The 13,772-nt window shown below is 34.3% G+C and overlaps 1 protein-coding gene and 1 long non-coding RNA gene across 2 annotated transcripts; both read right to left on the reverse strand.

Annotated features, from left to right (window-relative positions):
- Positions 1-1,328: 1,328 nt before the first annotated feature.
- On the reverse strand, positions 1,329-2,880 carry LOC127858613 (uncharacterized). Its single transcript, XR_008038987.1, has 3 exons — positions 2,455-2,880; positions 2,216-2,289; positions 1,329-1,471 (listed from the first exon to the last, which is right to left on the reverse strand). It is a non-coding gene; the product is annotated as an uncharacterized LOC127858613 (long non-coding RNA).
- A 3,507-nt stretch (positions 2,881-6,387) lies between these two features.
- Positions 6,388-13,045, reverse strand: LOC127858603 (uncharacterized). Its single transcript, XM_052395802.1, has 8 exons — positions 12,739-13,045; positions 10,027-10,179; positions 9,429-9,590; positions 8,771-9,124; positions 8,128-8,470; positions 7,896-7,951; positions 7,427-7,524; positions 6,388-6,983 (listed from the first exon to the last, which is right to left on the reverse strand). Exons 1-8 carry the CDS (start codon positions 12,803-12,805, stop codon positions 6,510-6,512), a joined length of 1,707 nt encoding a protein of 568 aa, XP_052251762.1. The 5' UTR covers positions 12,806-13,045; the 3' UTR covers positions 6,388-6,509.
- Between the last annotated feature and the right edge of the window lie 727 nt (positions 13,046-13,772).

Raw genomic sequence — 13,772 nt, forward strand, 5'->3', positions numbered from 1 at the left:
TGAGAAATAGCTCGGACAAGCATTGAACTATATGTACAATGGAAAATTTCAAAGGGCCATAAGTCTGTGAAAAATCATCCGACGAGAATCAGCTGATAATATGCACATCTCCTCTTGGTAGTGAAGCTTCCCATAAAGTTTCATTGAATTCCAGTCATTAGTTGCTGAGAAATAGCCTGGACAAGAATTGCACTATATGTACAATGGAAAATTTCAAAGGGCCATAACTCTGTGAAAAATCATCTGAAGAGAACCGGCTGATAATATGCACATCTCCTCTTGATCTCTTGGTAGTAAAGCTTCCCATCAAGTTTCATTGAATTCCGGTCATTACTTTCTGAGAAATAGTCTGGACAAAAATTGGTCACAGACGGACACACGGACGGACAGACGAAGCGGCGACTATATGCTCCCCCCAAAATAAATTTTAGGGGAGCATAAAAATGTATTGATAAAAATTGCACAAAATATAACATTAAAAAATATTTTATGCTAAATTCAATATTAAAACTTCCTAAAAAATGTAATTGCATTGTACAACCAAGAGCATTCATTATTTATAACATAATGTAAGATTGTACATTTTCAAAACACTTCTAAAATTATATTAACACTAAAGATGTGAAACTTAAATAGTTATCTAACAAAGATAACTTCTGCGTCAACTTCAAATGAATATCAAACACGTCTTGGGCAACAATTCATTTTTTTCGCTTTTCTCAATCTAGAGACATGCTGATCTCTAAGTATTGATGTAGGTGGAGAGGTGACAGGGGCTATAGTTGACCTAATTCTTTTGGAGTCTTCAGGCAGCTGTTCACATGTGCCACTTATTTTTTTCTTTCCTATGGTGAATTCATTTATAACTTCAGTGATCAAACCGGTTATGTATGTTTTTTTCACAGGCCTTGCGCTCCAATTACAAGCAGCTTTTGAGTACACTTTTTTTCTCCTGAAAGATTGTTTTATAACTGACATGATGTTTGAAAAAATTAAATGACAATTGCTAAAACAAAACAAAAGGATAAAGATCTATAGACAATATATATGCCATAATATAAATTTACTGATTCAGTGCATACTCTGCTACAGTAGTTAATTTATTTTATTTTATCATTTGGTAGGTTCAGATGAACTCTTTAAAGCTTATTACTTCTCTTGAATTTGTTTTTTTTTACCTTTGACCTTGAAGGATTATCTTGACCTTGACCTTTCACCACTCAAGATGTGCAGCTCCATGAAATACACATGCATGCCAAATATGAAGTTACTATCTTCAATATTGCAAAAGTTATGGCAAAATGTTAAAGTTTGACACAAACAAACACACAAACAAACAAACCAACATACAGGGCGAAAACAATAATATAAATATCTCTCATTTCCTTCTTTGTCCAACAAAACAGGACGATTCAAGTGTTTTGAATAATCTATTGCTGCTAACTGACACCTGCATCTATAAACAGCATAGCTGAAAAAAAATTTTTAGAAATAAAACTCAGAAAATATCATGCCATCATGTGAAAATCTGCCTTTAGGACTTTGATGATGTTACACTAGATATGAACTAATTCAACACCAATGACTTGACATATTCATAATCAGAATTCATTTCTTGATTAACTACTAGTTGTTTAAACATCCTGTGAACAAATACAAAAATCCTGTTCATAAATAATTTTACTATCACATGAAACAAGAGCACCACGTTACGGGTGCCACGCTAGGCTTCGAAAGCTTGTCATAATTTTTTTTAGAGGTCACAGGGACATTGACCTTTGACCTAGTGACCGATAAATGGGTGTGGCGTGTAGAACTCATCAAGGTGAATCCACATTATGAAGTTTCAAAGTTGTAGGTGGAAGCACTTTGATTGTAGAGCAAAATGTAAAAGTTATAGCACGACGCCGGCGGACAACACGACAACGAGCAGCTGGCTGACGACACAACAACGACGAGCTGGCTATGACAATGCCTCGGATTTTCTCCGAAAACAGCCGAGCTAAAAATATATTCATATTTTAGTCATTCAGGAAGTTTATTACGAGACTTGTCACAAAGGGTACATCATTTTTACACTATTAAAATGTAAATTCTCAAAAAGAAAGCAGGAAAGAGCATAAATTCCTTTGTTCAATGAATGAGCATGTGTTCATAAAGTAAAAAAGAAACACTTTAACAAGTGTATTTTTTAAACATTTAACTTTTTATTTACCTGAAAGCATTTCGCTTTGGTTTGGAGTGTACATCAAAAGATGATTGTTGAAGCTCTCTAGTTCAGAAGTAGTTCTGAAATTTAAAAGCATTGTACATTTCTAAAACAAATCTTTTATACTTATACGGTTTGGTGTGTGTGTAAGTCAAATCGTGTTCATTATGTAGCAAAATAATTACGGGAATTTATACTACAGAAAAGTAGCTATGAAACACAAACTGAAAATGAAGAAGACTTACGCATCGATCAATATCTATCTATCTATCTATCTCTGTATACTGCCAACCGCTCTTTCGAGTATTATAGGCAGGCAATATTTCCATCATTTTCTCGTCCTTATCAATCCCAGTAGCTTCTTTTACTCTTCTCCGTCGATCACACTGAATACCAATGCCTATTATCCTCTCCCTTTTATTACGCCTGTACCTTGCATCTCTTGTTTTTTTAGTCTTAGCGCTAGCACTTGTTTTTGTCCGAACCATCTTGAATTCTGATGGCTTTCAGTTTTCGACCGCATATTCGTATTTGTGAAAAGTGATTTTCCAATAAAAATATTGATTTAAATATGAAGTATATTTTATTGGTTTATCAAAAATATTCAATGAAAATCAATTATTTGCTCAACAAGCTAAATCTCTTTCTTTAGAAATAATGTAATTTCTATGCCGAAAATAAATGACAGTACCATGTACCACGTGACTTGTCAGCTGATTTTCAGCTACATTTATTTTTAGGTCAAAAACGTCGAGCGGCGTTTTTGAAATATAATATGGAATTCCCATCCGCTTGGGCTTATGTGTTGGTTTGTGTTATATGGTGGACGAACCAGTTATCGAACACCTAAGAAATTACGTTCAATTACCTTAAAATTGCAACACTTAAAATGACAAAAACATTTTGTTTTAACTAATGACTAACAGTTCAATCATTGAATGATTTATCTGTAAAGTTTTCCAGCAAACTACCTTCAAGAATTCATAACAATGATTCCCTGATTATTGTCACCTCTAGCAGACAAAACAAAATGGCGGCCAATGTAAACATGACCTATTATCCAACACTTCATAAATACTACTCCAGTATATACAAAGTCACATGACTATCACGTGACCCGGACTCGGCGAAAAAATCTGCGTCTGCTGAAATAAAAATTGCAAACGGAAATATGATTTTCGGTGTGTAAATGCATGTTTTGATAAATGCATTCAAAAAGTAATAGCAAAAAACACACAAAACGGTGTAAATAACAATAAATGCATTCCTTTAACCTGTTTTTGGCGCATTTGTTTCAAGCTAAGTAGGCAAGTAGGTCATGGACTTCATGTGTGACCATTTGTTTATCAATGTGACGTCATGCGCACTTTTGCGCATGTGCATACAGAACCAAAACAAAACGTCCGATATAAGGTGCTGTTCGATAACAGGTACTTACACGATACTTCCTTTAGTCTGCTTTGAGTTTTTATATCCTTAAATCAAAGGCGATAATCGTTTTTAATATCTAAAACAATAATTTTGTGTTTTGTTCAGACCATAATCCATTGGACAGTCCCTGCTTATCCCACATACGGTATGAAAAATTTGTCCCCCCCCCCCCTTTAAGCAGCATGCATCAAACTGTTTTTCTGGGAACACCTGCTTAACCCGGACAATTTTATTTCATGAATTAAACTGTCCGACAAACAATTTGTAATCTATCTAATAATGATGTAATACTGTGTTTAATGTTCAGATGCGGTGTTATAATAATGTGGACGTCTTCTTAAGAAATGTTCAAATTGCTATCACTGATATTTATGCTGAAAATGTACCTTTGTAATTGCGTGCAACAAGCCCATGCGATCTTGGCGTAAGTATCTTCCTTTCCTCCTAGGTAACAATCAAACCAATTTTCATGGTTGTATTTCAAAGAATTCTCAAAAGATATAGTTCGGCAACGAATGGTCTACGGAACCTCAACCTACCTATCGACAAACCGATCTTTGGGAGAAGGGCTGGGCATTATATTTGCAAACGCTTTGCGTGCTGTATCTTAGTTTATTTTCGTTTTTGGAAATGTTTTACTTAACAAAAGTGAGAAAATTCGGATTCATGATTGAACATGGTGTTAAAAAGTTACACATAAAATTATTTTTTTTACTTCTGTGGTCTATGAAATATATCGTTACTAACATGTTTTCGAAATATATCGCGTTTATTGTGTCAAAATATTGTATAAAAATATAGACTCAATTGTTTGCATACATTGCTGAGCAGAATCTATGCAAAAAGAGTGTTTAACCCCGTACTGCAATTTGCTTTATCACGCTTAAATCTGTATACAACAAGGAATTTAAGCATAAATAACACTATCTTGACAGAAAATCTATAACATTGTCTTGCTTGGTTGGATATTACCAGACTTATTCTCATCTTGATAATCTCGCGAAATTTAATAATGTCCATACCAAACTTCCTTGTTGAAGATAATCGCATAAATCGTGTACATGCGTTTTCTGGTATACAAGTGATTGGTAAGTTTTAGAATTTATCTCACAATCCAAATGTCCCCTCTAGTTGCTCTGAATAAGCATGTTACAAACATATTTTTGCACATTTATTTCGCCCGGCCCCCAGTGCCTCTACCTTTGAAATGTCGTCCGAATGGTTTCATTGTATCCGAATTGGAGATTGGATAGGTGGCGAAAGGCATGCACGCATATAAAAAGATGACGACAAATGACGAAGTTAAAACAACAACTGATCTTTATAATCTGCGGACCCGCGATTTTATTTATTGGGCTCAAGATTTTGCTTACTTTATTAAGTATCAATACAGTTTGATTTGTGCTGTGTGGATGGAGTAGAGCGTACCCTTGTGCATATCCTCAATTTCTGTAGATACATCACTTACTTGATAGGCTGTATGTATTATAGATGAAATATATATCGTTGTAAACGAAAAACTTTACACTGTATCCCCTAATCGTTTCAAAAGTATTCCTATACTTAAGACACTACCACACAAAAGGTTATGTGCAGTGTTTAGTTTTCCCGTCAAGTATTGGCAAGCATGTTTGTATTTGTCTTCGTGTGGGATATTTTGTTAATTTTATATCGTTTAAGAAGCGAGTGTGTTTTGTGATTATATCTGGGGTAGATGTGAGGTTCGACCAGCGCTAAAATAAGTTCAGATCCTCAACATTTTGCATTGACCGTTCTACGGAGGTTATTATACCAGTTTATTAATTTTATGCGTAAAGCTGTCCTGTAGTGAACACGAACAACACATTTACTCCTGATTAAGTATCTGGAGTGTTATCGTTTGTTGTATTGTTGCGTCACACATGTCATGCACTCATCTGTATTCTAATCGTTTCTACATGTCAAAAATGTGCATGGAAACAGACTATGACGTAATTTCAGTATACCAATGAATCCTGAAGAAAATTTCACAGAACCTAAGCAAATGAAACAAATAAAAGACGGCGTTTGAACAACTCGCTAACTGGTTACGCAAAATTTAAAACAATATTGAAAGCATTTCTGCACTGTCAATTCGCTACCTTCCTGGATTATAGAAACAAATACGGAACGAACAATTTCGCTGACGTGAGCTTGTGTGCAGATATATAATGTTTAAGCAATGTATTAAGTCAAGTCGCATGACACAAATGATGAAACATGTACTTAATTTATTATCTAACTATAAACTACTGCTACAACTTCTACTACTACTACTACTACTACTACTACTACTACTACTGCAACTACTACTATTACTACGACTACTACATCTACCACCACAACTACCACCACCACACCACCACCACTACCACTACAACCACCAAATATACTATTAAACCAGACGATTGTTAACTGGCGTAAAGTAAAGCCTAAGCAGTTATGAACAAATATGTATCAGTAAATACTTGAAACAGTTCTTGATATAAACGTAAACTGAAAATAAATATCTTTAAACATTATCAAGACAGGTCAGCAAATAATATTCGCTGGATGTGAGATGCCAATTAACGCATCACTGACTCAGTAAATGATTGATCTATGCTTGTGTGTTGGATATATGGAATAATTAAATGATAAAATATAGGTGCATGTAAGGACCAAAATGTACACATACCAAAGATAAAAATTGTGACTTCGTCACACCCGAATGCATACAACAGTATACCGTGTGTTATAGAGAATTTATTCACAGTACACTGCAGACATTCATAATTGCACAGCCGTGTTTATGTTATCAAAGTCATTTGGAATCATTAATATGAACAGTTTGACTACCCATGCAGTTTAGTTACAACAAATGGTCGTAATCGACACCTCCCAGTGTACCGACTTTAAAATGCTCGGTTTGGTTACCAATATTTTCACCATTTAAATCTTCTTCGAGATGCCTTTTCTTCCTTTTCTTTCTTTTTTTCTTAGGTTTCTCATTCGTCTCGGCCTCTGGTTCAGTCACGGCATCTTCTTTGTGGTTGTCGACATTATGCTCCTCCTGTTCCAAATCTGTGTGTCGTTTCTTTTTCTTCTTTTTCTTTTTCTTCCGACTACTTTCAGACGATAGCAGTCCGTCATTATTGCCAACATTTCTGGCTGTGTCGGCCTTGAACTTATTTCTCGCTGGTGTGTTACTTTCAACCTGTGTTTTGCTGCTGTTCCAAAAGCCCGATGTTGAGGGAATAAACGATGCAACCCCTGATGCTTTAGGGCTTTCTTCGTTCCAATGTTTTTCATTGTTCTCGTGCGCTTGTTCTGGATCTGGATTAACCTGTGAAAATAATTGTATGTGGACAATTGTGTTTAATTGTTTCTCGCTACTGCACATGCAAGTTTACCTTTTTGAAAATAATTTGACTGTATAAGACGTATACTTCAAATCCTAAACTGGTTTAATGTTTCAATACAACAGAAGTTTGGTATTTTTTTTTGTATTTCAAGTACAATAAAGGTATATTAATTACATAAACGTTTCCATAACACCCATGTTAACAATCGTTATGTACTAATATCTTTTTTATGAATGGCTGCATCAAAGATAAAACATAAATGCGTAAAAGAGCTGAATGCATACTCAGATTCGCTGATAATTTTAATTTTACAGTGTTTGGTTTATTCGTTAGTCGGAAAACACAGTAAAGATTGTATTCAAAGAATGTTTGTCGTAATTTGGACAACCATTCAACTTATCTTAAAAACATTAAATGCAATTACTTGATTGGCCTTCTTTTTCTTTCGGTACACGATGTATACGATGATCGCAACTATCAGTAGTATTCCAAGAATTAGAAAGATTATCCAAATAGGAAAGCCTAAAAAGAAAATATTAATATATGATAATACTCTTTTTTGTGACGATTTTTTATTTAAACATCACACAGACACAATACAAAAAAATGTATTTAATCCGGGAGGTTATGCTCCTTTAGTATAAATATTTTATTATATAACGATATTTCCATTAGATCAATATATGTATCTGTGTTTATTTTACTTATAATTTTACTCATTATTATATCATTATTTTCCTTATTATTTTGTTGTTATAAAATAAGTTTTACTTTAACACGCTTGACATCGTTTGCTTATTATCGTAGCCATTGATGAATTTTGAATTGGCTCTAAGTCATGTTCGAATAGAGAAAAATCCAATTTAAAGAACGTGAACTATTTTCATACATACCTTTTGTGTTTGATTGTACATGCTCATTAGACGTAGCGATAATATCTTCTGTCGATCTGCAAAGCCAGAGAGGTGTACGCAAACTACTTTTTTATTGCTACATAACCTTTCATTTAGATATGTCATATACCAGCATACCACATATTTGCCTCTTCAAATGTTGTGAATATACAAAACGATATTCTATGAACGAAATTGAATATAAATACAGTAGTTTGTGCAGAATACATACATTTCTATGGATGTTTTATCGCTTGTGATAAACGGTGTTGAGTCGACGGTTTGTCTGATTGTTCCATTAACATTGTTCTCAGTTTTAGTCCGGACTGAAGCTGGCGTAGCAGTGCTGATGTCAGTTGATCTTGATGTTGTAATTGGGTCTGTTATCACGACATCGATGGCTGAATATGTTTCTGACACCGATGAAGATTGCGCGCTAGATGGCTGTTCTGTCTTTAAAGTCTCGGAAACACTCAATGAAGTACGCGTTGTAATGTGCGTTGTTTCCGTAGACGATATTGACGTAGTTATTGATTCCGGTTGAAAACAGTTTAAACTGATGGTGTCGTTATACGCTAGATAAAGAAACATAGTGAAACTTTTATTTTAAACTTCATATAAATATTGAATGGAAGTTTTATTGCCGTGCTACTATTTAAACCGAATAAATATTATCACTGAATTTTATCACATGAAACTGCATATTGTTTCTTATTAAGTGTATAGTAAATGTTAGCGTAGCATGCCTACGCACATTATTAGACTATAGACTGTCTTAAATGACGTCATACAGCGAAACAATATTAACTTTACTTCAGGGATAGTTTTAATAGTATCAATATATACATTTGACATTTAAACAAAAATAAACAAACCGTAAAAACCAATGAAGAAGCTTTCATTCTGCAACGTTGGGTTTTTCCAACGTAACGTAATAGAGTGATCCGCACTTATGTTCAAAGTTTCGCCTATCAATAGTGCACGACCTTTTGGGGTCGTTCTGTTCCATTGATAAACGACAACGTTGTCCGCTGATATCAACTCAAGCGTTTGATCCGACGTGAGCTTGTTGTCGTGCATTTTTACTTGCAGATAATTGGACGTTGTGCTAAACTGGCAAGTGCATTCCCGGTGTTTTATCGTTGATACTTGCGGATAATCAGCAGTCCAAACGCAGGCGTGATTCACTCCAGAAATTGTGTCATCGTTACAGATTTGTTTACACGGCCCTTTAAACAAAGGCATAATCTTGACATAGATTATATTTTATATTTAAAGTCAATTGTCATTCAAAACGACTACCCCCTTGATATGAGTATTTCATTTTGTTTTTATCCAAGCGTCCATATCATAGCTTTGTTGTGGTAATTCATAATATTAAGCGAATTAAACAGTTTTTCAGTCCGAACTATACAAGATAACTTAAGCACACATTTTTTAACGTACATTTTAATCTTTCAATTTAAATTATTTTTATACATGCGTGAATTAGTTTTTTTATTTAAACGATAAGAACAAATATTGAGTACTTACCGGAAATGCAGTCGTATGCCATACTGGTAAAAGCATTGGCTTGGGCACACGTATGTATACTGTTGGGCATACCCGTGTTCCAAGAGGTTGTGCCGGAAGTTAGATCTAGCACCGTTGAGACAAACTGTAAAGATTCTTCGGTCTTGTCTATGATACCACCATCTACACGTTCAGTTAAAACAGTTCTGGATTCGTTACTTCGTTCACGATAAATGATTTACTTAAAATTTAAAACATTTACTTGTAGTTAGGAATTACTATTGTTAATACTATTTTAATTATTTTTAACTCGTTCATTTCACAAATGAATTCGAAAATTGTCGTACAATAGTGCATCTGCTAAAAATTTAGGAGTTCGTGTAAATCAAGAATTTGGTCAATAAAGTGCGGCGTATGCTTTATGGTGGTTTTTTTCTGACAGTGAAAACCCTCTTACTATTTAAACATATATATTTCAGACTTTACAAACAGAAATCATGTGGTATCAAGTGTATCTTCTTTCGTCTTTAGAAAGTTTCCTTTTACCTTTTATCGAACACCGAAACACTTAAATAAATATATCCCCGTACATGCCATGAATTTTTAATCGTTTTCGTACTTGAAACGTTTCCGTGCTGTAGTAGATCCGTGAATGCTAGTAGATACCCGTTCCCGTTGTCGCTCGATGTGCAGTTGACATTAATACACCCCAACTGAAGGCTACCTGCCGAATCACTGGTACAAGAACAGTTTCCAACATGGCATGTGTATTCTGTAATTAAAATGCTATAACATGTTCGTTTGCATTAAAACAGACGTTGAAACAATATATTAAAACACTCCATAATGAATAAAATGAATAAAAACTCCCCAAAAGGATACCATTCATTTATTTACCAAATGTATTCCGCCGTAACATAATAGCTGTCATTAAATAGTATAGTGTGTAACCCCATGCATCAGTTCTGTCATTAAATAGTACAGTGTGTAACCTCATGCATCTGTCATTAAATAGTACAGTGTGTAACCTCATGCATCTGTCATTTTCGAAACTCACAGAAGCATGCAAATTAACAGTTTTCAAACGATGGAATTTCACTGAAACATAACCAACATTTTCATAACCTTTCTGAAATCTATCAGCACAAACTATCCAATCGAACTTACCAGATACGTTTCTAAAACTAGAGGGTGACCATGGCGTTCAAGGAACACAAATCGAAGACTTAACCCTGTGACGTTGTTTTTGACCGCACTTGACCCAGACTGAAGCATGACCAAGATTTTGGCAAAATATGTTTCATCAAGTCAGACACGTGGCAAGTATTTTATGTGTTGATTATACTTGACATTGTGAATAAACTTTTTTGGACACACGTGCCCTTGATTGGAACTCGTGTCATCAGTCTTAAATTATAAATGTGGTCTAAATAGGGGTAACATTTTTTTATAAGAATTGTTCTGGTTCCCCAGATTTTGAACAAATACGACGCACATTCGAAGATGGCCTAGATGTTGTCAATATCACCATTCTAATCTTCCATCAAGATTGCGTCGTTAATGTGGCCTCCAGCTGGGTACAAATGTTTTCCTCAGATTTGATCAGGTGATCTGTTTGTGGACGCACTTGACCCAGATACGGACCTTGCCTAATTATTGTTAAGATAATATTCTGGCCATGCTTCTTCTTAAATTATACCAATTGTGGTTTTAAGAGTGGTTAAACGTTTTTTTAGATCGTACTCGGTTGTACTCGGTTGTACTCGGTGACCTTATGCTAAGACGCACAGTACTCTGCACTTGACATTGATAATTTCAAAATAAACAACTCAAACAGTTTTATTTAGATTAATTAATGTGACCTTAAGATTTAATTAAGTGGCCTAGTTTTGGAACACACGTGACCCAGATTCAAACAAGTCTAGATAGTGTCACGATATTATGGCCAAGTGTTGTCATATCGACCCATAAATGTGACTTTTAGAGATTATACGATTTAGCATTGTGACATAGTTTTTGACGTACGTGAACTAGTGTCGAGCATAGATTGAATCAAGATTAACATTCTGGCATGTGTTTCTATTTATTAAATCATACATTCGATCTCTAGAGAGGTCTAAAAAGTTTCTAAGATGTTACTGTTTTACCTAAATAGTGCACGCAACTGAATGAGATTCAACTACATTAAGACAAAGTTTCATCAAGATTAAGTCATACATTTTGCTTGCAGAAATGTTACGGGATCTCGAAAAATAACAGCTGGTGATCCAGTGTTTGAACGAACGTCGATATTTTCAATATTGTAAGATTTCACGTATATTTTGAAGCACGTGACCCTGATTCGAGCTTTAACAAGATAGGGTCGATAAAAGCACTCGTGTTATTATAATTTTATTACGATCCTTAAGTGTGATCAATTTTGTCCTTTAGACTCGATGCGCATTAATCGTCCTGTTGCTTTGAATTTGTTTGTGAAATTGAGGTTTCCAGATTCTTCTCGGTATCAAATCGTACCAACAAAACAAGTGTTTCTGATTTAAAATTTAATGCAAGTCAAGTGGTTTCTATTTGATACCGTTATCAATCTCTTGACTTTTGAATGTAAGGTTTATAGTATTAAGCAGATTTTACTCAAGGGATAAAATATAACATCGTTATTCTGGTTTGATCAATAAAGGACTTAATATGTTATTATACACTGAATACTATTGAAATAAAGTTATATTGAGGTGTAAATAGAAGAATTAGTATGAATATGATGTATTGTTATCATTTCGTGAGTCTCGAAACTTCTAATCGTCAATTTGATGTGCGTTACGATTGTTAATTAGACGGGTCGCGTAAGTTAAACGAAATTATAATTGAAAAAGAGCGTTAAATTCATACATCATTTGACATAGAAGTTTAATTCTTAAATTGAAAATCAAACATCATCTTTGTGCACTCTATAAGAAGACGCTATCCCATTCAACACGAGTTTCAGCCAGTGGGCATCAGATCAATTCCGACCATCGACTACTCAATAATTATATATGTTTTCCTGTCTAACCAAAAATATCTATAATGAATTGTTTCAACGAGTTATGAGAATTTATACCGAAATTACACATACGCGTCGTGTCATGCAAGTTACGATTATAATAGAAACACATACAAACTATAACGTATAAGTGTGCCACGCACCTCATCGGGTATGTACACGTAATGTCTCAAAAAGTACTAACATTACTCTTTCATCATAATATGTTTGCGATAACAATGAGTGAGCCTCTAATAATTTATTAGAAATCGGCAATACTATAAACAAAATACTACTCTAACAAATATGTACCTGCAATCCAACTTGTTGATAGCAGGAGATTCAACAATACTTCCGCATGGCTAAATCCAATTGACATATTGTTTATGTATATCTATTTTTATTTGAACTAAAATACAAGTTCGAATTCATCTAACGACTGTCTTTTTTAGCACGAGATACAAAAACACTATGTAAAAAATATTCGGATTATATAGTTTATTGCAAGATTGTTCTCAAAACAAAACGTTTGTATTTTCTGTATTATGGTCTATACTGAAATGCTTAAAAATACGCTCAAACCCATTCTTATCCGAGTAGAATATGTTATCGCATTAAGTGATGATTGCGTTATCAATTCCCGCACGATCCACCAATAATCATAATCCACTCTGTACAGAAGCACAAAATGGGCATAATGTCGACTTAAAAAATCTTTCATGGACTGTAGCTCCTGATGAACAAATGAAGTGGTCTCAACTTTACAATATCTTATGTATTCCTTAAAACTTAATTTCGGCACTAATCGAAGAATTCTGGTGTATCCCGTGAAAAGTCTCTTCGTGTAATACCTTACCGTTGGTTACCAGGATGTATGAGGTTTCAGTACGGATACCTAAAGTGGCCTTTTCACGTTTTTGTAAATTAACACAATTAAAAAAAATAAAGATTTGAGGATGTTTGTTGTAGTTATGATATTTGTGACAAAATATTAATACTGAACATTTACCATGCTCTTAAATAATTAGTATATGCATCTTTTGACGATTTAAAAACCTGAAAAGTATAAGCGTTGTAACGCGAAACGATTGAATAATATTGAGAGGTCTGCTGTTGTCGTTATATTTTGTGATACTACGAGGGTCGCTTATATAAAGAATAATATACACCGTAAGAGCACGGATGGCCGGGTGTTTTTAGCGATAGGGTCAGTGGTTGGAGACAAGTTGAGGTTTACTTTTTTTTTATTTTATTCTTTTTTTTTTGCTGGAGCCTTTCAGATCGAATGATAACATTTATCAATATAAAGCATTTAAAGACAAACTTCAGTACATGCCAAAATCGGT

Source organism: Dreissena polymorpha, chromosome 14, assembly GCF_020536995.1.
Source record: "Dreissena polymorpha isolate Duluth1 chromosome 14, UMN_Dpol_1.0, whole genome shotgun sequence".
Taxonomy (NCBI): Eukaryota; Metazoa; Mollusca; class Bivalvia; order Myida; family Dreissenidae; genus Dreissena; species Dreissena polymorpha.

What these genes read in the sequence shown, in the direction of transcription:
- LOC127858603 (XM_052395802.1), bottom strand. Translation starts at nt 12,805, where the DNA reads ATGTCAATTGGATTTAGCCATGCGGAAGTATTGTTGAATCTCCTGCTA. An exon ending in ATCAACAAGTTGGATTGCAG is followed by an intron (nt 10,180 to 12,738) that starts GTACATATTTGT and finishes TTTTAATTACAG; the next exon opens with AATACACATGCCATGTTGGA. An exon ending in GATAAAACATCCATAGAAAT is followed by an intron (nt 7,952 to 8,127) that starts GTATGTATTCTG and finishes CTGGCTTTGCAG; the next exon opens with ATCGACAGAAGATATTATCG.